General features: G+C 39.2%; 3 protein-coding genes across 3 annotated transcripts; 2 read left to right on the top strand and 1 right to left on the bottom strand.

The window, feature by feature from the left end:
- The first annotated feature begins 7,872 nt into the window (after positions 1 to 7,872).
- LOC117471596 (cocaine- and amphetamine-regulated transcript protein) lies at positions 7,873 to 9,360 on the top strand. Its single transcript, XM_034116711.1, has 3 exons — positions 7,873 to 8,081; positions 8,544 to 8,627; positions 8,726 to 9,360. The coding sequence occupies exons 1-3, from the start codon at positions 7,890 to 7,892 to the stop codon at positions 8,831 to 8,833; spliced, it is 384 nt and encodes a 127-aa protein (XP_033972602.1). The 5' UTR covers positions 7,873 to 7,889; the 3' UTR covers positions 8,834 to 9,360.
- Positions 9,361 to 14,573: 5,213 nt separating this feature from the next.
- Positions 14,574 to 18,107, bottom strand: cdkn2aip (CDKN2A interacting protein). Its single transcript, XM_034116979.1, has 4 exons — positions 18,029 to 18,107; positions 17,377 to 17,626; positions 17,168 to 17,292; positions 14,574 to 16,347 (listed from the first exon to the last, which is right to left on the bottom strand). The coding sequence occupies exons 2-4, from the start codon at positions 17,622 to 17,624 to the stop codon at positions 15,812 to 15,814; spliced, it is 909 nt and encodes a 302-aa protein (XP_033972870.1). The 5' UTR covers positions 17,625 to 17,626; positions 18,029 to 18,107; the 3' UTR covers positions 14,574 to 15,811.
- A 252-nt stretch (positions 18,108 to 18,359) lies between these two features.
- Positions 18,360 to 26,645, top strand: tubgcp4 (tubulin, gamma complex associated protein 4). The gene is made up of 18 exons (XM_034116463.1): positions 18,360 to 18,515; positions 19,177 to 19,305; positions 19,459 to 19,581; positions 19,663 to 19,716; positions 19,839 to 19,895; positions 20,413 to 20,492; positions 21,449 to 21,650; positions 21,747 to 21,918; positions 22,028 to 22,152; positions 22,714 to 22,764; positions 22,842 to 22,947; positions 23,459 to 23,566; positions 24,145 to 24,289; positions 24,381 to 24,558; positions 25,284 to 25,418; positions 25,526 to 25,642; positions 25,725 to 25,864; positions 25,975 to 26,645. The coding sequence occupies exons 1-18, from the start codon at positions 18,438 to 18,440 to the stop codon at positions 25,979 to 25,981; spliced, it is 2,007 nt and encodes a 668-aa protein (XP_033972354.1). The 5' UTR covers positions 18,360 to 18,437; the 3' UTR covers positions 25,982 to 26,645.
- The last annotated feature ends 21 nt before the right edge of the window (positions 26,646 to 26,666 follow it).

Raw genomic sequence — 26,666 nt, 5'->3', positions numbered from 1 at the left:
GATATGATTAAGGCAGAATAACAATCATAATCCTCATTCTATTACCTGAAAATATTACTGTTGTTGTGAAAAAAATCTAATTTAACCTCTTACTCTTATTTTACGTTTCTTTCTTCATTTCAGCTTTGGCATAATTGGACATCGGCTTTCTGAAAATATCCCCATTCTTCTTTTGGATGTTTGGACGTGCAATGGAAACCATGGTTATTTAACTTCTGAGGCAGTTTGGAGAAATGAAACCCAGATACAAGTTTTTTTATCGCATACCAGATAAATGGTTGGCGTGCAGTCAAGGACAAGACGAGGTTGGGGGAAATGTTCAAGGATATGAGATAAGAAATGAAAACCCAGCTTTATATTCAGGCAAGAGCATCCAAGTTACTCACGTACGTACACACACCTTGATTAGATTCCTCTTAAACTAATAGCTATTGGAGATATCGGAAAGGGAGAACTCATTAGAATTAATTTACCAAGTGTAATAAATTAACTAGATAAGACACAGTAAACTGATTAACCTGATGGGTGTGTGTATTTCTTCCTTCATCATGTGTTAAACAATGTTCACGGTATTCCTACCTTAGGATGGCAACGTCAACAGAAACCACAACAAACCGTGTAATTTTCTGAAAATTCAAGAAAACTAATAAATGAATGAGTGCAGATACAGATAACACTGGGTTGGTTTGCTGAATGACATGAATCATATGCTGGGGTCTTTGCAGTCACTAGATTTCAATCCACACCTATGACAGATGTTGTAGGGTGATAGAAAATCATCATACAGCAAATTAAGAATTGTTTTGAAAAAATGTGGTTCAGACAAAACAGATATGTTTTTTATCATGATGGATTTCCATACTTTGACGACTAGAAAACACTGAGAGAGCACATAACCTCAAAGACTGCACAGTCCCAGAAAACTGTTATTTTAAAAGGGGACATGTTATGTTCGAGTCCAGTCTCATATTTGTACTGTGGGTTTAAACTAGAGCATGTTGACATCCTTCATGGTTCAATGAACACATTCTTCCTACTGTCCGTCTGAATACATCTGTGTTCATCCTCTATTGGACCTTCCAGCAGGACAATGATCCCAAGGATACCTCAAAGTCCACCAAGGCATGGTTTCAGAAGAAGAAATAGAAGATTCTTTAGTGGCCGTCACAGTCGCCTGACCCCATAGTATGACCATTGCAGCAGGTCATAACAGCAAAAGGGTGCTGTACTGAAGATGCTTGTAATGAAGGGGTTGAATAACTTTGAGACTGCAGTTGTCATTAAAAGTAGCATTTTCTGTTGAATTTGGATACAAATCCTTGTAATATTAGTTTCATTGAACTACGTCAACAGTTCTTGTATAATTCGTTTATTGCAAACAGCTGAGCAATTGTATATTTTAATTTCAGTTGCAACTTTACAGGTGTCATCTGCCATTGGCTTACATACTCAGATGGGGGCGTTAGTTCTAATGATCTTGAATGTGACAGATGAAGGGGAGCCCAATCCTGATGTCTATTGGAATCCCATGTTATTTTCTGACCAAGGCACCAAATAATGCAGAGTTTTCTCATTTAACAGATGGCAAGAGAAACATAGGAGGTAGCCTGTAGCCAGGACGCACAATGATACAATTGATGTCATATATAAAGAGTGTAACAAATAAGAACAATAAGATTACACTTTGGAGAAAAAGAATGACAGTAAATAGAGGGCAACCATTTATTAAAAAGGTGGATCTGTCAAGATGTTGCCAGGAACCATCAACATTATGAGTGAGTGCAACACAAAAGTTCAAATATCTTAAGGGGGATTTGGTTGATAGACGTATACCCAATGGTCTTAAGAAGCCACCTCCTCAGCTCAAAGTCATGTCTCTAACCAAATTTGTTATTGCTGTTCTTCCTTACCTTCACCAGACAAAGATCTATTAAACTATCAGAGGTTATGAAATTCATATTTGCTTTAGGTTATTGCTGTCAATCACATACCTTGACATTTAATTTCTTGGGAATATATGGCTGAAACTATTTTAACCTCTACTCAGGCCTCTTGCTCATGGACTGAAATGCTAATAGCCATATCATAGTAGTATGAGTACGTTTGAAGCTGAAGCCTCTTGTTTGTTTTGATCATTGAGGGCATAATTCATCTTAGAATCAAATATATATTAACCATAGTATCACTTTTTCCACTGGACTTTCTGTGTTGAGTTCTTAAATGATTTTCATGCCTGCATGGGTTTGGAAAATTAAAAATTAAACTTTTTTTGCCAATATATCCCCTGCTGGGTCCAGCACATTAAGTGTCTCAGATGCGAATCCTTTTTTCATCCATTAAATGGAAACTTTAAAAATGCCTGTAGGTGCAAATGAGAATATCATTATAACTTTTTGTCCGTTTTTGTTAGGAAATTGTAATCTCTGCAGAATTGAAAAAATGACTCTTGTTCCTCTGTGTCTCTCTGAATGTTAATACAAATGTGAATGACTAGTTTTCCCTCAGGATATCCAGACAGTTAGACAGCAGATTGCAATTATGTAAAATACAGAAGTGAGTAACTGGGGATGTTTCTGATAATTATCCTCACTGATTTGTAAGTGGAATAAATACATTGATCAATGAACTCACTGTACAATTAACAGTTGCAGAGCAAGCTACAATGTTTATCTCTCTCAAGAAAATGTCTTCAATCCATGGCCTCACAGGGCAAAAGCAACATCATTGTAATCTAGTAGCAAAAAAAGAGAGCTTTCTAATAAAAAAGACACAACTAATTATGTGAAAAAGAGTAACACACAGTAATGAACAACAGAAAATGTTTTCTTGATACCTTTTATCGTCTTTCAGCTCGTTGTTTGGGTTTTAGAGCCAGTAGATTTTCAGTTTGGTTCACGCCCATGGCTCTCATTAACCTCGTCTTCATCAAAAACTCTGATAAACCTGTTAAAAACAAGACAGAAAAAGTTAGAGACTAGCACACAATAAAAAACAGCTCTGGGTCAAATTGACCCGATTGGCGGTTCTAGTGTTAAAGGGGACCTATCATGCAAAATGCACTTTTGTACGTCTTTTATACCTGAATATGTGTCCCCGGTGTTCCAGGGAACTCACCAAGTGTCAGAAAACACAACCCTCTCTATTTTCCTCCATACCCAAATCTCTAAAAAAGGGGCTGCAACGGATCTGATAAAAACTGATCCAGATTTGAACACTGTCCTGACGTCAGGACAGTGGCGCTACGGCTATTGGGCCAACTCCACCAATCAGGAGGAGACAACCACGGCATTGCCGTTCGAAAGCGCTGAAGACGTTGTAGTACATATGCCAGGCCAGTAGATGGTGCTGTTCTCACAGAATCTGCCCTTGCTAAAACAGATCTAAAAAATGTCAAATTGAGCAAAATGAGGCATGGCTAAAATGCATGATCTGTTTGGTATTTTGAAAAAAAAAAAGTATAAATATGCCTTATATAGGTATGGTCCTACACTATATTATTCAAATATAGCATGATAGGTCCACTTTAAGATAAAAGTAGAGTACTTGCTAAAGAGACATATATTTAGCCGGAGAAGGTGTAGACCAAAGCAGAGCTAAAAAGAGAGAGAATATTGGACTTACATTCATCAGGAGGCCAGGAACTCAAATAAAAATGAATGCCAATATTCCTGTTTCTGCTGGAGAGTGAACTGTTGTGCTATCACACAAACTTTATAAAAAGATAATACATCAATGTTTGGATAAATTCACACCAGATAGAGAAGTGCGCCTGGTTCAATTATTATTTGTTTGGCTGTCGGCAGGCATGGTCGTGTGTTTTAAGCAGGAAGAAATGATTTCTTACATTGGGCAAGATGTCACCTAAATCAGTTTAACGATCAGCTGCTGTTACTCTATAGGCGTTTACTGATTAGCTGCTGAAAAATGTACATTTCCCCATTTTTTATTTGACTACACTGAGCCGCAGAATCAGTAACAGCCACATCTGACTTAGTCTGGAGAATGAATTTTTAAAGAAAACTTGATGCAGAGCTGGAGGCCCCCTTCATTCCTATGAAAGTTGATCAGTGGCGCATTAATCTAAAATGGTCGTACTCTGGTGAACAAAAGTACCAGGGTCAAGAGGGAAAATAACTCTTTATTTAGGCTTTTGGCGCCTTTTAAAAATGTTAGACCCTAATGATTTAAATAATGGCTATTTAAGTGTTTGTACTGAGTAAATGGTTCGCCCAAAAATAAATCTACGCTGATTTACAGAAGTTTCTTGGGAAATGTAAATCAATGGAAAATACTTTTGGGGCCCTATGACAGATTGACACGGAAGTTGAAGTAATAGTGTTTGGTCAATGAGCATTTGCTCAATGCCCGGTCCTCTTCTTGGGGGCTTGGGTTGAAGCAGCCACAGCAGATATCTATGGACATTGCATGGCAGCTAGCCACACTTAGCTGTGTTAATTTGGTGTTACAGCTGTGCTGCCCCCAGGTGGCCAACTAAAAATGGGATCACAGCTTTAAAGGGGACCTATCATGCAAAATGCACCTTTTGATGTATTTTATACATAAATATGTGTCCCCGGTGTGTTCGGGAACTCACAAAGTTTCAGAAAACAAAACCCTCTCTCTTTTCCTCCGCACCCAAATCTCTAAAAACGGGGGTACAATGGAGCTGATCCAGATTTGCGTCCGATATGACGTAATATTGGAAATGTGGACCCACGGCACTATCAGAAAGTTGCTATCAGAAACAATGCCCAACATGGACAATGGTGGACAATGGTCTTTGTTTACATTAGCAAGCATCACTAACACTCAGAGCTAACCTGTACTGGAGAGAGCATGTGTACAAAAAATGAACTCACCTTGTAGTAAACCTGCAAGAGAAAAAGCATTTGAGCTCCATACTGTTCCAGAAATAATCCTTGATGTGGTTTGGAACATGATATGGCATTTAATCACGGCAGCATTTAGCTTTATCTCCGGTAGAATTCTGAGCAGGCATTAGCTCCCCCTCCTCTTTTTTTTTCTTTCAAGCTCGGACCCAGATCAGCCATTCTCTAACGGGGCTGGAATAGAGGGATATGAGGGATGTCTAAAATGCATGATCTGTTTGGTATTTTGAGCTAAACACATCATAGACATGTTTTTAATATTTTTTTTATATATCTGAGACCCATAATATATGCCTAAAAATAGCATGATATGAGACCTTTAAAACTGGAAACAGATTTAAAACCTAGTTCTGGACTTCCTGTTGTTCCACCCATTTGTAATTCTGAAGTTTCTGTTTTACAAATAGAATTATATTTGAGTGTTAAGATTAATACCTCAAAATATAATTTGTTCTGTAAAACAATTGCTTGACGGTATCTGAGGGTGACTTTAAGGGCCAGATCACACATCAACGAACGTTAAACCGAAACCACCAGAGATACAAATCTGAGTGTCTCTTGTAGAACTCTCAGGATATGATATTAAAAAACTAATGAAAATGTGGTTGTGAATGAAATGGCCCTGTTGTGAATAACATTTTAAATTGGTTTCTCTGTGGGGCGAGAGAGCCATGAGTCATGCTGCCTTGAGCACAATCAAAGCTTCCTGCTCCTCCATCTCCGTCTGCTGATGGACCCGAAACTGAGCGGCTCTGTAACAAGCGATCAATGCAGTGAACCGGGATAACTCAAGCAAAGGATTAACAATACAATACCTGCTACAGCAGCTGTCATTTGCCGTCCATATTGTGTGAGAACTCATTGTTACAGTTGCTGTATAAGAGGTAAAAACGATATCACGTTGCGGCTGCTGGGTATGCAAAATGATTAGTGAGCCAAACACTAAGTAAAATGCATTTAGTGGAACATACTACCGTTATCAAACTGAGAGTTATTTTTACTGTTCATTGTTGTTTGTGTTCTCATTTCGAATTATCCCTGCTTTCGGTTCAGTACTTCAACATTCAAAGTGATGAATTTGAATGTCATGTTTTGTCTTTTGTTATAACTTTGATATGAAAGAACACAGTGAAAATGTGAAATGCTGAAGGCAGAATTTTGGCAATCATTGCATAAAAATGACATTAGTGATTAATCGGTTATCCAAAGAGTTGGCAAATATTTGTATTTCAATCAATAATGGTTGCAGCTGGAGTACAAGCAATTTGACCATTGTTTTAGTTCATCTGAAATGTACAGCTACTTCAAACAAGGAAAACAGAGCTAAACAAAAGTAAACATATACTGTATATGTGAGGACCCTGTGGTGGTCGAATGTACTATTTGGTGTTTCTTTTTCATTATCTGAGTTTGTCTTGCAGAGAGCGGAGTCAGTTGAAAGGCCCACCTGTGGCACCTGGCTCCAGTCTAAAAGGGCTGCAGAACACTCTCTCTTGGTTGCCATGCCACATGCCTGGAACACACCAGCCCAGTTTGCTTTTTTTGTCAAGTTTTTCAGTTTGCCATATAAATGACCTTTTGGATACTTTTGTCTAAACTCCCTCTCCTTTTGTTCCAAGCTGAACCCAGCTTGGAACAAATGGGGGCTCCTCCAAAGTTTGAATTCCTTTTCTGCCTTGATTGAGAAAGTAGTATGGACCTCTAGTAAGACATGTTGAAAATGGTTGAGATGGTTGAGATGGTTGTGTGGTGTAAAGCTGTGTCTTACCAGATACCAATTGTTAGACATGGGATGTGAGTTTTAGTAGCTGGAATATTTAAAAAAGCACTAAAAGAGTGGTTAACTTTCAAATGACCTTTCTTGGTATAGGCATAAGCAACACGGTCTCCCTTTGGGCCTTGTGGTTTTGTTATTTTTGTGCATAAACATGATCTGACATTTTGTCATGCATGGGTACATGTCCAAACAATGCCATAAAGAACAAAAACACACAACGCTATGAGTCAGACAGAACTGTAAAGGAGAGTGCAAATAGGAAACAGAATAAACATTGTATAATTAATGTAACAGGCTGCTTTAGATGCATGGTGTAGGTGGTGGATATGTACAATATATTCATGTGTACAGCATACAGTATAAAGAGGCTTATGTATCTCTGTGTTTGGTACTAATGACATAACCTGCTGAATTCATTTCTTTTTCTATAAAAGCTCATTAAAGCTTGTATTCAAAAACTCAGTTTCTCCATCTGGCCCTCAGTCCCATGCACATCAGACAAAAAGTGAATTATAAAAGTCAAAACAAATGTAACAGTGAAAAACCTGACTTTTATATGGGTGGGGGGGGTGCATCGGTGCTTTGATTTCTACTGAACAAAGAATAACAAGGGCGTTGAATGCCTGCACTGTTTTGATCTTTTGCTCATTTACAGCAGAAAGCACTGACTGAGTCACCAAGTGTATATGCAGCAGAGGCTGCAGATGGCATTCTGAAATAAAATAGAAAAGTATTAAATTAACTTAGTGCTGATTACCATAGAATATAAAACATGTGCTCAGGCCTGCTGTGTGACTGAAGCACATCTTTGCTTTGACTTAAAGTAGAATTGATTCTAACCCAATACACATTTTCAATAAAAAAAATGTATTATGACTAAAAAATATAATCTTATAATAAATACAATGTCATGGCAGACACCAACATATTATCAGCTAATTGTCAGAATGTTTATCTAACTCCATGAAATCATCATCTGCCAATATAACGAGTAATCCATTACTTTATCAGTAACGATCCATTGCAGTGCTGATGTTGCTTTTGTTGACTTTTTGAGGCACATTTTGCCCAGCAACTTTTACGGGATGACTCACCCGAGGCAGCTGTTACGCATGACACAAAAAAAAAACTGAAAGGATAAGGTGGAGCGAGCAGATGACAGCATTCAGATAAAAAGGTGTTTTGCGCGGGGGAGCGACTATTTGAGACGCGCAAAGGGCCACATGCTGCCTCACATCGGGACCATGCAGACCACCTCCAGCCTGCTGAGCGAGGCGCTGCTCTGCGCACTGCTGCTGCTCTCCAGCACCAGAGGAGCCGAAGTGTTGGACACCGAGTCCGAAGAGGAGCTGAGCCCCAGAGCTCTGCGGGACTTCTACCCCAAAGGTCCGAACCTGACCAGTGAGAAGCAGCTGGTAAGTTCCACTTTTATCGCAGTGCATGCAGAAAGACCATGCAACTTTACTTTTTAACCATCAAGAAAAACAGGTTTTATAATGTTATCATATCAAAGTGTAGCCAAGTGTTTTTTTGCATTTTAGTTGTGTTGAATATGACTATTGGTCTCTTTAAATAAACCAAACTAAATAGAAAAATGCATGCATTTAAGATCTTCTCGTGTCATCTAACTTATAGCCTATCGAGAGCTGATATGTTGACATTTTATCACATTCAATTGTTTCATTTTAAACACAAATATGTTACTGTATTACATGTTGTTATATAACATTACAACATTATTTATTGTATTTGTGTATGATAATCCTTTTGCTATTTCGTTAATCAACTATGATGCTATTCTATGTTTATACCCGTTTACGTTAATAAAACATGTAAATTCAGGAACTTTTATTTATTTTTTTTTTCTCTGCGGACAGCTTGGAGCTCTCCATGAAGTTCTGGAAAAGCTGCAGGCTAAACGACTGCCTTCATGGGAAAAGAAATTTGGCCAAGTCCCAACGGTATAATAAATACTCAAACACATTTGATTGATCGATATTGTGTCGAGGCAGGGAATGAGAAACTAATTAAACCTCTGCTGTTGTTGTTTCTCTCTCAGTGTGATATCGGGGAGCAGTGCGCCGTGCGTAAAGGCGCTCGGATCGGCAAGATGTGCGACTGTCCCCGGGGAGCTTTCTGCAACTTTTTCCTGCTAAAGTGCTTATGAGCATCGCTTGATCTGAATGTAGCATTGCAAAGAGAAAAGCTTCACTCGATTCCTTTGTAAATACTGTCATATTTTTTTATGGAACAGCTGAGGAGCAGCTGGGGTCACTGCCCAACCCGTACGAAAAAGAAGTATAGTAGTTCAGCATGTATATATTTTAAAGTCAAGTAAAAAAACTAGGATATTGACGAGGAGATGACCATAAAAACCCATAAAGCTTATTAATATTCAGAATCACCTAAGGTCAGTAGGAAAACCACAGGATCATTGTTGTGACGTAGGAGCTTATAAAGAACCCACAATGCACCTACAAAAGTATCGAGGACCACGTACACACTGTTCAGTCTCAACAGCAATATTATGGGAATATTATAATGATTCTTCATCTGGGCAAATCCAAAAATCTGTGTTTTGAACTTCAACTATTTGATTTCAGATGAATGTTTTGTGTATGAAATCATGATAATAAACATCATTATTGTTTTGTAAAGCAGTGGAGTGATGGCATGTTTTTTTATGTAAACACATTAAACACTTTTATAACGCACATGATTTGACTCTCCTCCTTTTTTTTTTAAAGACCACAGTCAATATTTGAAGAATGACGTGGATCTGACAATGAGCTGTGACGTCACACCCAACGGGGTGCTGCCAGGCTCCTTCATTGTCAATAACCAGGACGGGCTCATGATTAAATCCCAATTGTGCTGCAGAGGAAGTAGTTATGAAGCAGAGAGTGACTGTCACAGCTCAATCTGAGCCCCAGGAGCTGCCCCAGGCTGTTTACCACATCACACGCATGAAAGAAGATTAACCTGCAGAACATTCATTCAGATTAGATTGACCTAAAACTCAAGAAAATATCTTTATTTTATTCATGGAAATATTTGTAACCTCTTATTTAAGCTTTAATATCAACATATCGATTTTGATTTGCAGCTTTGACTTAAAGTCCCTCTTCTTCACACAAAAATGTGTTATGCCTTTTGTACTTTTTTGTACTGGGATGTTTGACCTTCACTGCAGAATGATGCTAACATCAATCTGCAGTGCCTAACCCTTAAATGTGAGTTGAAGACATACACGAATAAATGTTGTGATATCAAAACTTGTAAGCCAATCATGATCCTTTATGCAACTGGAATGTACCCTCATGTGTCATATCTCTGCTATGATAATAATAAATAACCAAATAATGGTAAATAAGGTTTTCTTTTTGTGCAGAACCCATTTATAGATAATTAGTCAATCTTTTTGAATGATTTGAAATGTCTTTAAATGTCTTTAAAGTTTGTGTGAGGTGTGTTCGAAGGTCAGTTATAACCTTCATCATGCACCATATATGATCTTGATGAGTCACAAGATGAATCTATGATCTCTGCTTTAAGAGAAAACCATAAAACTAATTTGGCTGATTCTCATTTCAGTAGAGCGATTTCATTTCATATACTGAGCTTCTACCGTCTTAGAATGTAATCATTCGTAGGGCACTGACACTATAAGCTCTTTGCAAGTGACAACAAAATAACACTGGAATAGAGTTCATCAATAGTATAGTCCTATGCTGTAACTGATATTGTCACTGAATGTTTCCATTAGGTTCCCTCTAATAGCATATTTTTGAAGTCCTCATTGATGTTTTAGTTGACTTATATTCCAAAGCCCTCTCTTTTTTTCAGCCTGCACAGAATCATTGTAAATCACATCAGTGTGTTTATCTCGTACCTTTCTCTCTTCTACCTGTCAGAGGTTAGAGGTCATCAATAATGCAGACGAGACTGTTGACTAGTCCTTTCTTACTTGGTTTGCTTAACCATTTGGGAAGTCAACAAACTGTAGTTTCCTGTTTATGCCGTTGATTAAACTAAACACACATTGTTTGTCCCTTTATTCCCTTGAAAATCGGTTATCCTCATAAATATTTCACTACCATGTTCTTTGTAATGTCATCCGCAGCATGAGATTAAAGAATGCTTCCCTAACTATTTTCGTTTTGATAAATAGTAATTGTTAATTCAAATATAGTTTGAGAAACCTTCACCACTTGGTCTTTTGAAACACTTTTTAAACCACTGGGCACCCAAAAACATTTATAGTGGGCTGACAAAAAGACTATACTCTAAGATCCTGAAGAGCAATACTTCCTCCAGACAGCAAAGGATCTGTTATTGATTCCTTGGGGGAATTACCTCCGATTGCGGTAGAGATTGCATGTGTATAAGTGAGACAGTTACAACCGGCAGCAATCGGCCATTGGGAGAAATGTTTCTTTGTGTTGGATAATTTGACAGAGAAGTAAAGAATTACAGATAGAGATGGTGATGGAAACGCAGAGAAAGAGGCGGAGGGTGATAGTGTGATGGATGGAGATACAGAGCGGGTGACAAATGAAACAGTCTGAAATAGATTGCTGCCTGAGAATGACAGTGCTGGGTGTAAACGGCTCAATAACATCGGCACCAGACAGAGCTTTAGGCAGAGAAGTTGATTTATTACGTGTAAATCCTAATATGAGAACATAGAGCTGTATCTTATTTTATTTTGCACATGTTGTTGTCTCAATACAAACAGTCATGTAATGTGACATATACGACTCTTATTGTCACTGCTCATGACCATTTTTTTGAAAAAAAGACAGGTTGTGTGCCTCTGTGGTCTATTGGTTAAGATTCATACCATATAACTGCCACATTCGTTTTTTTAATTCCAGTTCGCAAGCTTTTATTGAGGACATATGTTTCTTTCCTTGTTTACTGTGAATCATTTTTGCTTTACTTTTATTCTCCAGTAAAGAACATAGCAATAATAGATTAAATGAAAGAGAAGGGAGTTCAGTCTCCAAGAATTAAGTTAACATTGCTCGTCGAACAAGGACCATTTTACAAGCAAGACCACACCACAACAGTGTGATATTTGTAGATTAAGGAAGTAACAGTGAATATAAATTGAAAGGGGTGTTAAAACGTTGATGGCGAATAACATCTGTTGGTCTGGTCTGGTCTGGGGGGACGTGCTGTGGTGCGGGCAGAGGGAGACTCAGAGGGGGGGGTTCTGTCTCTGACAGCTCAGGCTGATTAAGTCCCTCTGGAACTCACTCCCCCAACCCATCAGAGACTGCACTGACCTCACCACCTTCAAAAAACTCACCTCTTCAATCTGGCTTTTAATGTGTGATTGTTTTTGTGTTCATTTGACTTTAACTATATTTATTTGTTATTCTTTTCTTTTCACTATCTTTGTAAAGCGACTTTGAGCACCTGTTAAAGCGCTAACAAAATAAATCTATTATGTTATTATTATTATTATTACTGCACCTTTAAAAGATTGCTCAAGTTGTATACAAATAGACCCGGAGACAGGTGGAGAGGATGAGGGGATGTAGAGAGGAAGGGATGTAGGGATGAACGGATAAAGGAAGGGAAGGAAAGGAGGGATGAAGGGATGTAGAGAGGAAGGGATGTAGGGATGAGGGAATAAGGGAAGGGGGGACGAAGGGAAGAAGGGATGTAGGGATGAAGGGAAGTAGGGAAGTATAGGGATGAGTGGATAAAGGGATGTGGGGATAAAGGGATGAAGGGATGAGTGGATAAAGGGATGAGTGGATAAAGGGATGTGGGGATAAAGGGATGAAGGGAAGTAGGGATGAAGGGATGAGGGGATAAAGGGATGTAAGGATGAAGGGATGAGGGGATAAAGGGATGTAGGGATGAAGGGATGAAGGGAAGTAGGGATGAAAGGGGGTAGGAATGAGGGGATGAAGGGATGACAGGAAGTCGGGATGCGGGGATGAAGAGATATAGGGATGAAGGGATTTAGGGAAAGGGGATTGGTGGATGAAGGATGTGGGTGAGGATGAAGGGATCAGGGAGGGAGTCAGGGATGTAGGGATGATTAAATGAAGGTGGTCGACGGCTGAAGGGATGAAGGTGTTTGGTTAAGGATGAGGTAGAAAGGGTAATGTATGAGAAGGGAGAGTGAGGGTGGGTTGAGAGAATGGAGACCAACAGTGGCCAGATGTTTGGACCAGTTATAAATAGACTTAGCAGTGATAAGAGATGGGGTTGAGGCGTGGCCGCTCCTGAACCTAAGTCAACAACTTAACTTCATTAAAAGTACCATCAAGCACAAAAAACCGCATACAATTCTACAAAGTAACACAAACAATCGTAAGCTACAATAAAGTTGTAGGAGTCTAATGCTTACTAAGCCGTTGTTGATTATTTCTATTGTTATTATTTGTTTACATTGCACACAGTTGTAATTAGTCAATTCCTGCAATTGACACATGGGAGTGTTTTAAGGTATTTAGTACACCTGTTGTGCTGGGCTTGTGTGGAAAGACAAAGAGGGTGATTTTATTCAGATACCTTGTTGTCAACCTTGTTGACCGTATGATCTTGCTGGTATATTGTTGTTTTGCATCCTTTAATAAATTGGATGGACCAAAAACTTCAGTACGGTCTTCTTGGTTGGCAACTGAATTAATTGGCTATTTAGCTGCTACAAAAGTATTATTCATTACTGCAAAGCAGGCTACCACAAACTAACAGACGGAGTTGAATGTGCTCCAAATCAAGAAAACAACCACAAGAAACACAAGGTGATGATGTGTAACAAATAATTAAAATGCACCACAGCCGTGAAGCTTTTAGTTGTTTAGTTTTTGGCAAACTACTTTTTCACAATTATACATCAATATTGTAAAAAAAACTAACGGTCAAACTTAATCAGTTTCTTGTTTTCTTAAAGATTAGATGTGGAAAAACCTCTTTCCCACTCACACTTAAAGTTCAGAATCACACATAAGCACTGCTGCCTCTATGGTGAGACCCGACACCAACTGAAAGAATTATCATATTGTATAAATAAACAAACATGATGTGTCCACCTGCCACCACAGCTGAAGGAGAAGCTTATTTTAAGCATCAGCCCCGGTTACAGATCATATCAGTGCTTGGGTTCAGATTGTCTAATGAAGTGAAATGAGTCCCGGTGCAGTCATGTGAATAGAGTCTGGTGAACTGTGTTGATGAGGCTGCAGGCTTCCTGTGGATATAAACAATAGCTCAGTTTTTACTGGGGACGAGGACCAACACAAATGTCACACAAATCACTGAAAGTTCATAATTATTTGATTGACACTTGCACATCTTATAAACCCTTGCTAATGAGAAACTGAGTCATCCTGTTGCCAAGTGTTGCTAATGAGATGTATGTGTCACATTTCAACTTATATTCAAATCATTATTTTTCTTTAAAGAGGACCTATTATGGTTATTTTTCAGGCTCATATGTGTATGTTGTGTCTCTACTGTGAAATGGCTCCATGCTCTAATGTTCAAAAAGCTCTTTATTTGTCTCATACTGCCTGAGCTGCAGCACCTCTTTTCAACCTCTGTCTGAAACCAGAGCCCAGTCTGCTCTGATTGGTTAGCTAGCCGGCTCTGTTGTGATTGTTCAACCTGCTTAAAGATGTCCAACCTCTTAGCAGATCACCTACGATGTGTTGGGGCACTAGCTAATAAAAGCACGAGTTCTACTTAGCGATATGAAATAAAACTATATAACACACTAAAAGGAATATAAGTGACCCCTAGTGTTTATATAGTGTACTTGTCAGAATGTCCTAATGTGAAATCAGATCATTCAGTATTATTGACTCACTTTCTAAAAGGCTTCTGCATATAATCACATTGCTGTTATGACAGTGTTGTTTCCTGCAGGTAAACAACAAAGGAACTTTACTTGGTTAAATGATGTTTATTTAAAAATATATAGAAACAGTACAGCAACATGAGACAGTGTGGGTATTCACACATCATTGCAACCCTGTTCACCTTCAACTCAAACTGGAAAAAAACAATACACAAATTAAATCACACATCACAGCAGCACTTTAACCCCAAAACCCATCACAACTGTATACACTGCATCAAACTGTGTTTCAATGAATTTTCTTGATTATGACACCACAATACTTTGAACATTGTGTGGGTCACAGTGTATTTTAAATCAGTGAAGAAAAATAATGAAATAAAAATTAAAGTGGTGGCTTCTAATACATCTATGTACAGTACAATGGGTACTGAATTAGGAAGTTCTCATTAAACCTACTGCAATGAAAATAAAAAATATTCAGTCAATTCCTTATAGTATAACGTTGAAAGCACATACTCAGCATGAACACACAAGTAGGACACATTTGAATTACATTTTGGTGTCAGCAAATAACTCTACCGAGAAACTTTCCTGCCTTTTAACAACTCAAGTGTGGGTCTTTAGGAATGAGAATGTAATCAAAACATCGTAAAAGGCAATGGTTAATGGGTGACATTTAAAAAATAATGTTGATGTCAGTCACTTATGGTTGAAAAAGAATGAAAAAATGATAATATTAACCTATTCTTATTTTTGTTATCGATTTGACTTTTGTTTTTCTTGTAACTGAGCAGTGGAACCCTTAACAAACCAAAAAAGGAAAAGAGAAAGGCCTTCCCAGGATAAAATCACCTGAACAATACCTGTCACAACAGGAGTGAACAAAGAGGAGACATATATACACGCAACTTTGAACAATAAGGCCAGAAAAGTTATGATGGGACGATCACATCAAAATAACGCAATACATTCTCCTACAATTCTAAAGAGTATCCTTTGTTTGTTATAACTCTATAACGGTTTGACTCCTGCTTCTTGCCAATATGGCTGTTTGACTTTTAAATGATGGCACATGCTCCATTCCACGCCCTTTCTTACACTGTTCACTGTCTATAAAACTGACAGCGGTTGCAAATGTTGTCAATACAGTATGACAGTGTTTTGGTGATGTAACCCGGTTTTTTTCTGACAAAGTATTGTGGATGCATTGGGAAAATGAATGTCATTCAATGCTTCCCAAGTCAAACGGTCGTGGATTCCTTCAGCAGCTCCATTCAGTCGACATCCCATGCTTCCGACAAACGTCACAAATTCTCCGCTCTATGAAGACCCTTCTTCCAGCTGCTCGTCCTGAAAGGGGTAGCTGAGTGCGGGGGGAAAGCCCTGACTCCGAGGCTGCTCGTCCAACAACACCAAATCCTCCACATCTTTCCCTTTGTACCTCCGTCTGCAGATCTTTACTGTCACCTTGCGCCCCTGAAAGACTTTTAGGGCCTCTTTGGAAGCCATGGCCTTGGCGGCGGCCTCGTCGCGCCCGTATCCTGTCCCCATGTAAACAGTCTGACAGCGAATCTCACACACATGGCCTTCCTTCTGTGTGCGCCCTGCAGGGAGGCCAGTGATGTCCTTCAGTGGCACGTACACACAGGCCATGGTCTCTTTACATGACTCCACACAGCTACGAAGTATTTCAAAATGGTCCAAGTTTGGACCGAAGCCACCCGCGGACACCAGCTTCCACGCCACTGCCTTGTAGAGGCGGTTAAAGAAGGGCTGGTGCTCTGCTGGAGCCTGTGGAAGAGGGCCTGATTTCCTCGAGGATTTCGCTCTCTTCCCACCGCTGTCAGATTCACCCTCTGCAAAGGTGGACACAACAGGCAGGACATTGATGAGTGCACAAAGAAAGCAAATTTAATGAGGAAAAACGATCCTGTCTTAGGTTTCTCAGGTGTGAAACAAACAAACCTGCATGTAGGTTATTACACTGAAACAGAAATAAACACTATGTTGGTCCATAAAAAGACAGAGAAACTTTTTGCACAAAGTTCTTCCCACTATCTAACTTATCCATAACTTCCAAGTAGTCACCTCAATTAAAAAGACTATTCAAGGTAACGGGAATTTAATAAATCCTCTTAACTAATGCATGAATGGCAACAAAATATAAAAATAACAGAGATTCAACAAAGTGATGTTCAACTACAACAAAATGTATCGATGTTATTACTTTGTATTAGATGTTGTCATTTATTGTATTTATTTTTGTACATGCACCACTATATATCATGAGGCGTACACTATACAATTGTAAGAATATTTTAGGGCAAATAAAAGAACACCAATGTCAAGATGTTGTGGATTTATGCTTCAAATTGGTGTTTGTTGATCATTTTTTATCCTTGTTGAGACTCCTTGTGGTGGTGCTAGATTCCATTGTGACGAAAATTGCTACTACTATTTTGACTACCATGTATAAAAATATCAGAAATACATTAAGATGAAGCTATTTATCTCTCACTTTGTATTCCTAACGAGCTAAACTGTCAAAATAATGTGTCAAAATCTGTTACCACCCGAGTTATTCCTGGTTAAATAAAAGGATTTCAGCCTCATCATTCACTGTAACTGCTAAGTAAATACAGTAGTCTGCTTTATTAAAAGTGTGTATTGCATTACCAGTTGTGGCACTCCGCTTTCCTCTGCCCTGGATTCCATCTTGTGTCGTTTTATGAACTGGGGCATCTTGGACAACTATCCCATCACCCATCTCCTTGATCTTGTCCATTACTGCCTGTGGATAGCTGAGGAATAAAAAGAACAAATAATCATCATCTGTGTGCCTCTTTCTTTGCTTTCTAGATATTATAGCTCTGCTCTCGTCTTACTAGCAGCCCAGGAAAACGTTGTTGGCCCAGACCATGGACAGAGAGAGCAGCCTGTCCAGACTGCTGCTGGGGACTCCGTGCTCCAATGTGGGGAAAGCCTCCATGTTTCTAAGTATGAACTCTCTACGAGCTACCCACTGTTTGTTGCTCTCGCAGTAGCTCCTGAAAGTGTCGACCCATTGGGCCAGCTCGGGGTTCTGGCCCAGGTACTCTGAAACGGTGTCCTCTTCGCTCTTCTCCCCCGCCATCCCTGCAATAACAAACACTTGTTCAATTATTTGTATGGCATCTAAGTAAGTACTGCTAGCGTGAGAGAGGCTAACAAGTCTAGTTAAACCCAACACGTTTTTAGAAGACTTGTTATATTGATGTACCTAATAGTTTTTAGAACGCATACAGCTTGTGTTTTGTTGCTAACTTGCCAGGCAACGTTATTAGCCACATTAAGCTAACCAGTTGATGTTTTACAGAGTGCGACTGACAAACCGACTTTAGCAACAAAGCCAAAAGGCTATATTAGCCAAGTAAAAATAGCAGAAGCCACGTTGATAATTACAACATTGTATCAACCTTAACAATATTAAAATGACGTGCTATCCATATCTTCTACACCCTGTATGAAGTACTAATTTAACCTGTAACTACGACATACCAAGCTCTCTCCGTTGTGATGTGCTGCTAGCTTCCTACATGACAGACTGATGACGCAAGATTGACTACTACGCTGAATTTCTTTAGCTAGAGGAACTTCATTACCCAGAAGCGCAGTGCTAGCTACAGGTGCTAACGTTTGTTACAATTTCTAACATGGTTAACGTCTCATAGTACGATAACAACTATTAATAGATCACTTTTGATAGATTTTGAAATTAAATTAAAAGGTGAGCGAAAGAGAAAGGACGTACTGTAGTTACCTCTGTTGGCTAGCAACCAGCCCGTGTCCCATGATGCTTTGCGTCGTAACGTAGCCAACCTGCGACAGACAGCTCGGGCGGCGGTTTGTTTTGGATGAGATGCTCACTGCTGCATGTTCTACGTTTATCAATTAAAGGTGAATTAACATGATTCACGAGCTGTTGCTGGCGTTGAGTGGGTACCCGGGGACCATTTTCACATGGAACAAACGAACGGGTTTGCAGGTAAAACTAAAACACGGAAACATGCAGCTCTTTATCAAAACAGCGCCTCTGATATGCCATTTACATGCTAGCTAGCTGTAAATCTACTTTGCTGAAAGCACAAGTATAGCCTACTTATCTGCTCTGTTGTGGATTTACACAGTACCACTGACCAGTTTATTTGGAATTCTATATATTTTCACTGTATATTACTTCTTACTGCAATTGTTGAACATGTATCCTGTGTTGAATACAGTTGTATCTTATCCTGTCGTACCCTACGTATATATATATAAATATAGCAAAGTTAACCTAACCTTTATTTTACGGACTGAGGGAGGGAAGCAAAACTGAGAGAACATGCCAACTTTACACAACAGTGAGATAACAGTGCTAACCTCTGCACTGTCATGCCACACTGTATAGATAGATGTATAGATAGATAGATAGATAGATAGCACAACGAGCTAATTTTTATTATAAAGAAAAGGAATGTGGATATATCTATTCAGAACAAGGTTCAAGCATGCAAGCCTCATTTATACAGCACTGTAAAACTGGCATGCTACAGGGTTAAACAGGTCTATATGTAGAGAAAAAGTGTTTGGCATTGTGCATCACTGTAACTGTATTAGAGGCTCACAATGTTTATTTTTGGACATGAACCCCTTTCCACCCACAGGTGTCCCAGGACCTGCCCTTCCTTCACCCCAGTGAGACCAGTGTCCTCAACCGGCTCTCTAAACTGGGCACAGATTACATACGCTTCACAGAGTTCATAGAACTACACACCGGCCATGTGCATCAACAGGTACAACATTTAAGATAGTTAGCTTGCTAAAGCTAAACGTTCAGTTTGTGAAAGAGTCCCTAAGCCCTCCCTATCTAAACTGTCTTTCTCTTTTTAAATGTTTTAAAAATCATGCTCTATGTAATGGGTTTTTCTCAACATGTCTTTCTTTAGGAACATCACACGAACCAGCCCAACCAGACGGGACTTCATGGCATTTACTTGCGGGCTTTCTGCACGGGGCTGGACTCCATCCTGCAGCCGTACAGACAGGCCCTGCTGGACCTCGAGCAGGAGGTAAAATGATGACACACAGCAACAAGAACACATGTTGGAGCATGTGACGTGATGCTCATTCGACCTGTGTATGTGTTTCAGTTCCTTGGAGATCCACATCTGACAATATCTCATGTGAATTACAAGCTCGATCAGGTAAAGCATAAATAAACTTTAAAAAGGTCTTTTTTTTTCATTACAAATATACTAAACACACTTTCAGTGGAAAGTTATTCCACATTCTACATATGTTTGTCTAACACTCTACTTTCTTAAAGTTCCAGTTGCTGTTTCCCTCTGTGATGGTGGTGGTGGAGACTATAAAATCACAGAAGGTAAGTGTTGTTTTATAAAAGCATTTTATCAGGAAATGTGAACTCAGGGCAGCGTGAAGTGCATGCCCATGATGAAAAGGGGACAAATTGCTCAACTGAAAAAGGTTAGGACAGGCCTCCACTTCACCATAACTGCAAAGAATAAAGAATATTAACTTGACAAAGATGTTGGGTTTGTGTGCTACCAACACAGCCCTGGTTGAACTACAGACCAGTGGTCTTGATGCACACTAGCACTGATTTGATCACATCTTATTTTTCCAACATTTCAGAAATGTGCCAAACTTGCTGAACAATTTGAAAAAAATACTATTGTTTTACGGTGCAACCCATGTCTCTGTACATTTTCTTTAGACTAAATGAACAAAGAGACTGATAGAAACATGATGTTTAAACTGGGACGGCACTAAGGGGAGTTTCTCAAATGAAAAGAACACTTGACTTATCTATATTAACACTTGTTTAATAGAACTGACAGCTATGCTCTGTTCTCTTTGACTTTGGTGCGTCACTTTAGATCCACGGCTGTCAGATCCTGGAGACGGTGTACAAGCACAGCTGTGGGGGGCTCCCTCCTGTACGCATGGCCCTAGAAAAGTGAGTCAGAATACCTTAGGACACACTTTCATTCATGTTTGAAAGCTAGGGGAAGGGTCATCTATATACCTCATGTTCCTTTTTATACTATTACTGTTAAATCCGTTTTTTCAATTGTATTTCTATTGCATACTATACTATGACTTTTAAATGAGGTTTTCAAGACATGCTATCATTCAATTCTTACTACTTTATAATACTAGGACCTAGGGCTGCTCGATTATGGCAAAAATCATAATCTCGATTATTTGGGTCAATAATTGATATCACGATTATCCATTTACTTTGAAAACATCAATTTATTGGAGAAAAAAAATATGAACAGTATGTTTTTAACAATTAATTACCCTGAACTTTAAGTATAATTCAACTGAAAAACCAAAAAAAAAAAAAAAAGTATTTGAAAAAAAAAAAAAAAAAAGTTATAATAATAATAAAAACATAATCGTTTTATTTCGATTACGTTGTTTTTGTAATCGTTGCAAGCCATAATCGTAATTGCGATTAAAATACGATTAATTGAGCAGCCCTACTAGGACCTTTTTAATTGCAAGTCATATGACGTACTATAACTTTAAAATGGCATATTTTTTAAATATTTTATTTATTTACATTTTTATTTTATTTATTTTACATTTTAAGGAAATACTGTACTATGACTCTTCGAATGATATTTCATGGCTTCTTTTAGTAGCATATAAAGAAATATTTGTATTAGTGATGAGTGTAAGTGATATAAAGACACTAAATAACCCTGTTGAAATAGATCATTATTTTAGATGATGATTTAGTGCGTGGTGGGTTGGCAGAGACATATAACCAAGGTGATAACTGGAAGAAGCTTAAATAGTGAGGTGTCAAGATTTCAAAAGTAAAGTGTGTCATGATTTTATTTCTGCTTTTCATAAAAAAATCTATTTTCTGATACCTAAAACATTAGTTTTTACATGGTGCAGGATTCTTGCCGTGTGCCACGGGGTGATGTACAAGCAGCTGGCAGCGTGGATGCTGCACGGTTTGCTGCTGGACCAGAGCGAGGAGTTCTTCGTGAAGCAGGGGCCCAGTGCAGGGGGGGCTGCTGCCAACCAGGAGGAGGAGGAGGAGGACCTGGGGCTGGGGGGCTTGAGTGGGAAACAGCTGCGGGAACTACAGGACCTGGTGAGAACTACAACCAGACACACAAGATCACACCTATCATCAGTATGTGTTTCAAACAGACTCCTGACCCTGTGCTTCTGTGTGGGGGGGGGGCAGAGGCTGATCGAGGAGGAGAACATGCTGGCTCCGTCCCTGCAGCAGTTCTCCCTGCGGACAGAGATGCTGCCGTCCTACATCCCCATCAGAGTGGCTGAGAAGATCCTCTTCGTTGGAGAGTCCGTCCAGATGTTTGAAAACCACAACCACAGCCACAGCCCCTCGAGAGCCGGTAGTGTATTTAGCTGGGATCCAAGTGACATCTTGCACTTTAGCAAAGTCACTGTTTTGTCTTTATATCACAAAGACAATACAACTCAATATTGTTTTGTGTATTTCAGGCTCCATACTGAAGCACCAGGAGGACTTGTTTGCTGCCGGGCTGCACAGACTCAAACAGCAGCCTCTGTTCAGCCTGGTGGATTTTGAAAATCTGATCGATCACATCAGGAGCACAGTAGCAGAGGTGAGCTCATACACAAATGATTCATCTAATTCTTTAACCAGTGTTTCCGTTATGCTGGTCATCGTGTCTAAAGATTTAAATACCCCGGACAACATGATCTGTGTTTATTTTGGAGCTTAAAAACAATGAATAAGAAGGCAATATAAAGAATGACATCATCAAGGCATGCAGATGAATGTATTATTTAACAGTAGAAATGAAAGCCCACGCCGTACCTCTTAACACAAAGCATTTCTCTAGGTCTTAGGCCTTCATATCATTTTCTCATATTTTTGTGAAACAATACATATAACAAATCAAAGTACATGTAGTAGGCCTGTGTGGCTCAGAGAGTGCTGACTCATCTATTATTCATTTTTTTAATACCGTTCAAATTGTGCTTGTTGGGGATTTTGTTAACATGTCATCATGAGTTCAATTTTGTCGTATTTCAACAGATCTTTCCAGTCAAAGTTCAGTAAATACCGGCTAGCATAAACTCAGCTTTTAACTTGATAACACTCCAAAAAGCCCCCACTCTCAATGTGACCAGATAAATTCCTCTCTCCCTGTCCCTCGCAGCACCTCTGGACCCTGATGGTGGAGGAGTCGGACCTGCTCGAACAGCTCAAGGTCCGTATGGATCTCAGTCTTTCTCAATTATAAATCAGAGATGAATCAACGATGGTAACTTTTGTTTTCTCTTGCAGATTATAAAGGACTTCTACCTGCTGGGTCGTGGCGAGCTCTACCAGGTGTTCATCGACCTGGCGCAGCACATGCTGAAGACCCCCCCCACAGCCGTCACTGAGCACGGTAATCTGACACGCAGACTAGAACAATACATTTACACCTGCAACAACCACAGCAGGGTGTAAGGGTCCATTGATATTTATAGATAAAACTGTTTAAGTGTATCCATCCAACGTCATAATGTCACATATCGTATTATATGTATAGTTATAATATAGTTAGGTAATAAGGACGTCAAACTACTTAAATAAGCAGCATTGGGGTATTATTTACCCCATTTGGGATTTAGAGATTGTTGTTTGGGTATATATAATGACTGATGTTATGTAACTTAGAGAATTAACATAGTTTAAAATGTATCAAGTGATGCTTCCTTTTAATATTTGTTCAGATCAGTGTTGCAAATCTACAGGTTTACGTGCATGACTGATGAAATGTTTAGAAATCAGTAAATGCAGAGAGCTTTTTTTTTTTATTCAAATGATTTTGTGTCCTATTCAGAACTTATTTACTATTTCAGTTGTCAGAAGAAAAACTGTGTACATTTTGAGACTTTGTGTGTTCTGCTCCACAGATGTAAACGTGGCGTTCCAGCAGGCGGCTCACAAGGTGCTGCTGGACGACGACAACCTGCTGCCGCTGCTGCACCTCACCGTGGACTACCAGGGCAAGGACAGCAAAGGTGCGCTGCTGAATGAACTAATGCATGTATTCATTTGATTTTAGGACGATGCTCTACTTCATTAAGTGTTTAGCGCCATCCAGTGGTGTTATCCTCAAACTGAAGCAGAATTAAGAGTCAATTGAAATACATTTAACTAGCAACAATTTGAATCATTTCACTTATTTTCTAAGCAAAAATGCATCACATCTTCCATTTGTCAAATTTGATGATTTTCTGCTTCTCTTTGGTATATATATATATATATATATATAAAATAGATATTTTGTTTTGTTTAGCAGTTCAGAATGTAGGCCGGATTAAAAAAACAGAATATGAAGATGTCGTATTTGGCTCAGGAAATCTAATGTACGTTGTATGGACAAAACTCTAAATCAGTTACTTGTAAAAACCTAATTGTCAGATAAATCAATTATGGCACAGCTCTGTTTGAATCATGAGCTCAAGGGAAATGAGTCTGCAATGAATCAAAAGCTTCAGATCAGTTGCAATCATTACAGAACCAAACCGAAGCCTCTCCACACAGTGGGAGGTGATCAGACTCATTTAGTGAATGGTGATTCTGGTTGTCTTTTCAGAGGCGACAGGCCCCAGAGATAGCGCCACTCCTCCTCAAGACACGCCCCCCCGGGAGGTCCCCACCACAGGGTGGGCGGCTCTCGGCCTCATCTACAAGGTCCAGTGGCCGCTGCACATCCTCTTCACCCCCGCTATCTTGGAGAAGTGTGTACTCATTAAGCTCCACTCTGTAGCATTCCTTTTAATACGTGTGTTTGTTTAGAGCACAGCCTGTGAACTCCCTCTCCCTCCTCAGGTACAACGTTGTGTTCAGGTACCTGCTGAGTGTGCGCAGGGTGCAGTCTCAGCTGCAGCACTGCTGGGCCCTCCAGATGCAGAGGAAGCACCTGAAGTCCAACCAGACCACCGCCGTGAAGTGGAGACTGCGCAACCACATGGCCTTCCTCATCGACAACCTGCAGTACTACCTGCAGGTAACCACGCTGGGAGAGGGGCAGCAGGGGCACATGCAGACATATTGACTACCTATAAATCTAAGTTTATTTTTAAACGATACGATTCTTTAAGCACCTTCTGAACTATATTTCAAAATTATTGCTGGTATCATTTTTTATCACCTTTCTCAAGTTTTATAATAATTTAGGTTCATGAATTTAAATACAGACTGTATGGATATGCAATACAGAGTCACAGTTTTACGTGGTGGTTGTTTCAAAAGAATGATAAAAAAGTCTTACTATTGTGTGTCGTAAGAAATTATAAAAGTCAAACATGTCTTACTATTGTGTGGAGAAAAAAGAAAATGTAAAAAAAAGTGATACTATAGTATGTTGTCAAAAATATGTTCGTCATAAAAATGTATTAAAAAAAGTAATATAGTGTTCTTAAAAATATGATAAAAAGTAATTTTAGAATGTTGTAAAAAATATTTTAAAAAGTCATAAGATAAGTTGTAAAAATTATAAAAAGTAAATCTATACTTTGTGGTAAAAATCTGAATTTCAAAATGAAACTAAAGTGTACGCATATCTTAATTAATCTTAAGAAAATATTTCTTGTGCATGTTCTTGATGTATGCATCTGGTCCCAGTCGTCGCTTCACTTCATGTTAAGTTAAAATCGCAGCAGGTGAGCCCGTCTGATGCATTGCATTAGCTGAATACATTCTGTAACTTCATCTCCTTGTTTCTGTCTCCAGGTGGACGTGCTGGAGTCTCAGTTCTCTCAGCTGCTGCAGCTCATCAACTCCACCCGAGACTTTGAGAGCATCCGATTGGCCCATGACCACTTCCTCAGCAACCTGCTCGCCCAGTCCTTCATCCTGCTGAAGCCGGTATAAAAACATGGCTAACTTGTGTTGGAAATTAACTGTCTGCCTAAATACATACATTTTTCAGACTAATAGCGTTTTCATAAAGTCTTCCACGCTTGTGCCCTCAGGTGTTCCACTGTCTGAACGAGATCCTGGAGCTGTGCCAGAGCTTCTGCTCGCTGGTCAGTCAGAGCGTGGCGTCTCTGGACGAGAGAGGGAGCGCTCAGCTGGACATCCTGGTCAAGGTGCAGTCTCCTATCTCCTCATTGGTGTGATGCTGGAACATAAAAAGCTATACTCTGTAACACTGCCATGTTTTAATTTCAGGGCTTCAGACGGCAATCCTCCTTGCTGTTTAAAATCCTCTCCAGCGTGAGGAACCATCAGATAAACTCAGATCTGGCTCAGCTGTTGCTGCGACTGGACTACAACAAATACTACACCCAGGCTGGGGGCACTCTGGGCAGGTAGGATATGGAAGACATTTTTTTTTACTTAGTTTCCAGGTGCAGATATCACATACCCAACTCTCTTGAGACAACTAATGTAATTATTTTCTAAATGTCTTTCTTTTCAGTGTTTAAGAATCGCCCATCAGTCCTGCCTATTGGACTTGCCCTGAACAGAATACTGTTAGTATGGAATGCCTGTTTAAAGTATTTTAAGGGTTAGCTCACCCAAAATATAAAATCATATATTCCTTACTGACCTGTGAAAATATTTAGCCATGCAGACAGATGTTTTGTTTTCAGATGCACAATGACCTCACTGTGAACAGATTTCCGAGGGACTATTTCTTTGGTGGAAAGTAGTTCCAGTGACAACTGGTGAGTTTTGTGGATTAAACACAATAATCTAATAGGCCTAGTGTGATTGAGTTTAACACTTGATTGTATTCAACAATCCAATCCTGGATTAAGAACTGTTTATATATCAACTAAATAAATATTTTTACTCAAGTAAAACTACTTAGTTGCTATTGTTACATCACCTGCTTTATATTTAGCATACAAATATAAATACCAAAATGTTGAAGGATTCATTTAGAATACTTTCCTGTGATACATTGTCATGAAAACTGACTGTAGTTCAAACTTATATAAACCTGCTTTAAAACCAAATTACTTGAAAATAACCCTGGCATATCTTAAACATAATTTTGTAAAGACAAGCTCCTCAAATCAATCAGTGAATCAAATGTTCCCTGATTTGAGCAACACCTCCATGAATTGTGGGAATGTGTTTGTGCTTTGGGTGATCTGACTCTGA

Source organism: Trematomus bernacchii, unplaced genomic scaffold (genome assembly GCF_902827165.1).
Source record: "Trematomus bernacchii unplaced genomic scaffold, fTreBer1.1, whole genome shotgun sequence".
Classification (NCBI taxonomy): domain Eukaryota; kingdom Metazoa; phylum Chordata; class Actinopteri; order Perciformes; family Nototheniidae; genus Trematomus; species Trematomus bernacchii.
The sequence above is the reverse complement of the archived record's forward strand: the minus strand, read 5'-3'. Positions and strand labels throughout refer to the sequence as shown.

What these genes read in the sequence shown, in the direction of transcription:
- LOC117471596 (XM_034116711.1), top strand. Translation starts at nt 7,890, where the DNA reads ATGCTGCCTCACATCGGGACCATGCAGACCACCTCCAGCCTGCTGAGC. An exon ending in TGACCAGTGAGAAGCAGCTG is followed by an intron (nt 8,082 to 8,543) that starts GTAAGTTCCACT and finishes CTCTGCGGACAG; the next exon opens with CTTGGAGCTCTCCATGAAGT. An exon ending in AATTTGGCCAAGTCCCAACG is followed by an intron (nt 8,628 to 8,725) that starts GTATAATAAATA and finishes TTTCTCTCTCAG; the next exon opens with TGTGATATCGGGGAGCAGTG.
- cdkn2aip (XM_034116979.1), bottom strand. Translation starts at nt 17,624, where the DNA reads ATGGCGGGGGAGAAGAGCGAAGAGGACACCGTTTCAGAGTACCTGGGC. An exon ending in AACGTTTTCCTGGGCTGCTA is followed by an intron (nt 17,293 to 17,376) that starts GTAAGACGAGAG and finishes TTTATTCCTCAG; the next exon opens with CTATCCACAGGCAGTAATGG. An exon ending in AAAGCGGAGTGCCACAACTG is followed by an intron (nt 16,348 to 17,167) that starts GTAATGCAATAC and finishes CCACCTTTGCAG; the next exon opens with AGGGTGAATCTGACAGCGGT.
- tubgcp4 (XM_034116463.1), top strand. Translation starts at nt 18,438, where the DNA reads ATGATTCACGAGCTGTTGCTGGCGTTGAGTGGGTACCCGGGGACCATT. An exon ending in ACCTGCTCGAACAGCTCAAG is followed by an intron (nt 22,765 to 22,841) that starts GTCCGTATGGAT and finishes TTTCTCTTGCAG; the next exon opens with ATTATAAAGGACTTCTACCT. An exon ending in ACCTGCAGTACTACCTGCAG is followed by an intron (nt 24,559 to 25,283) that starts GTAACCACGCTG and finishes TTCTGTCTCCAG; the next exon opens with GTGGACGTGCTGGAGTCTCA.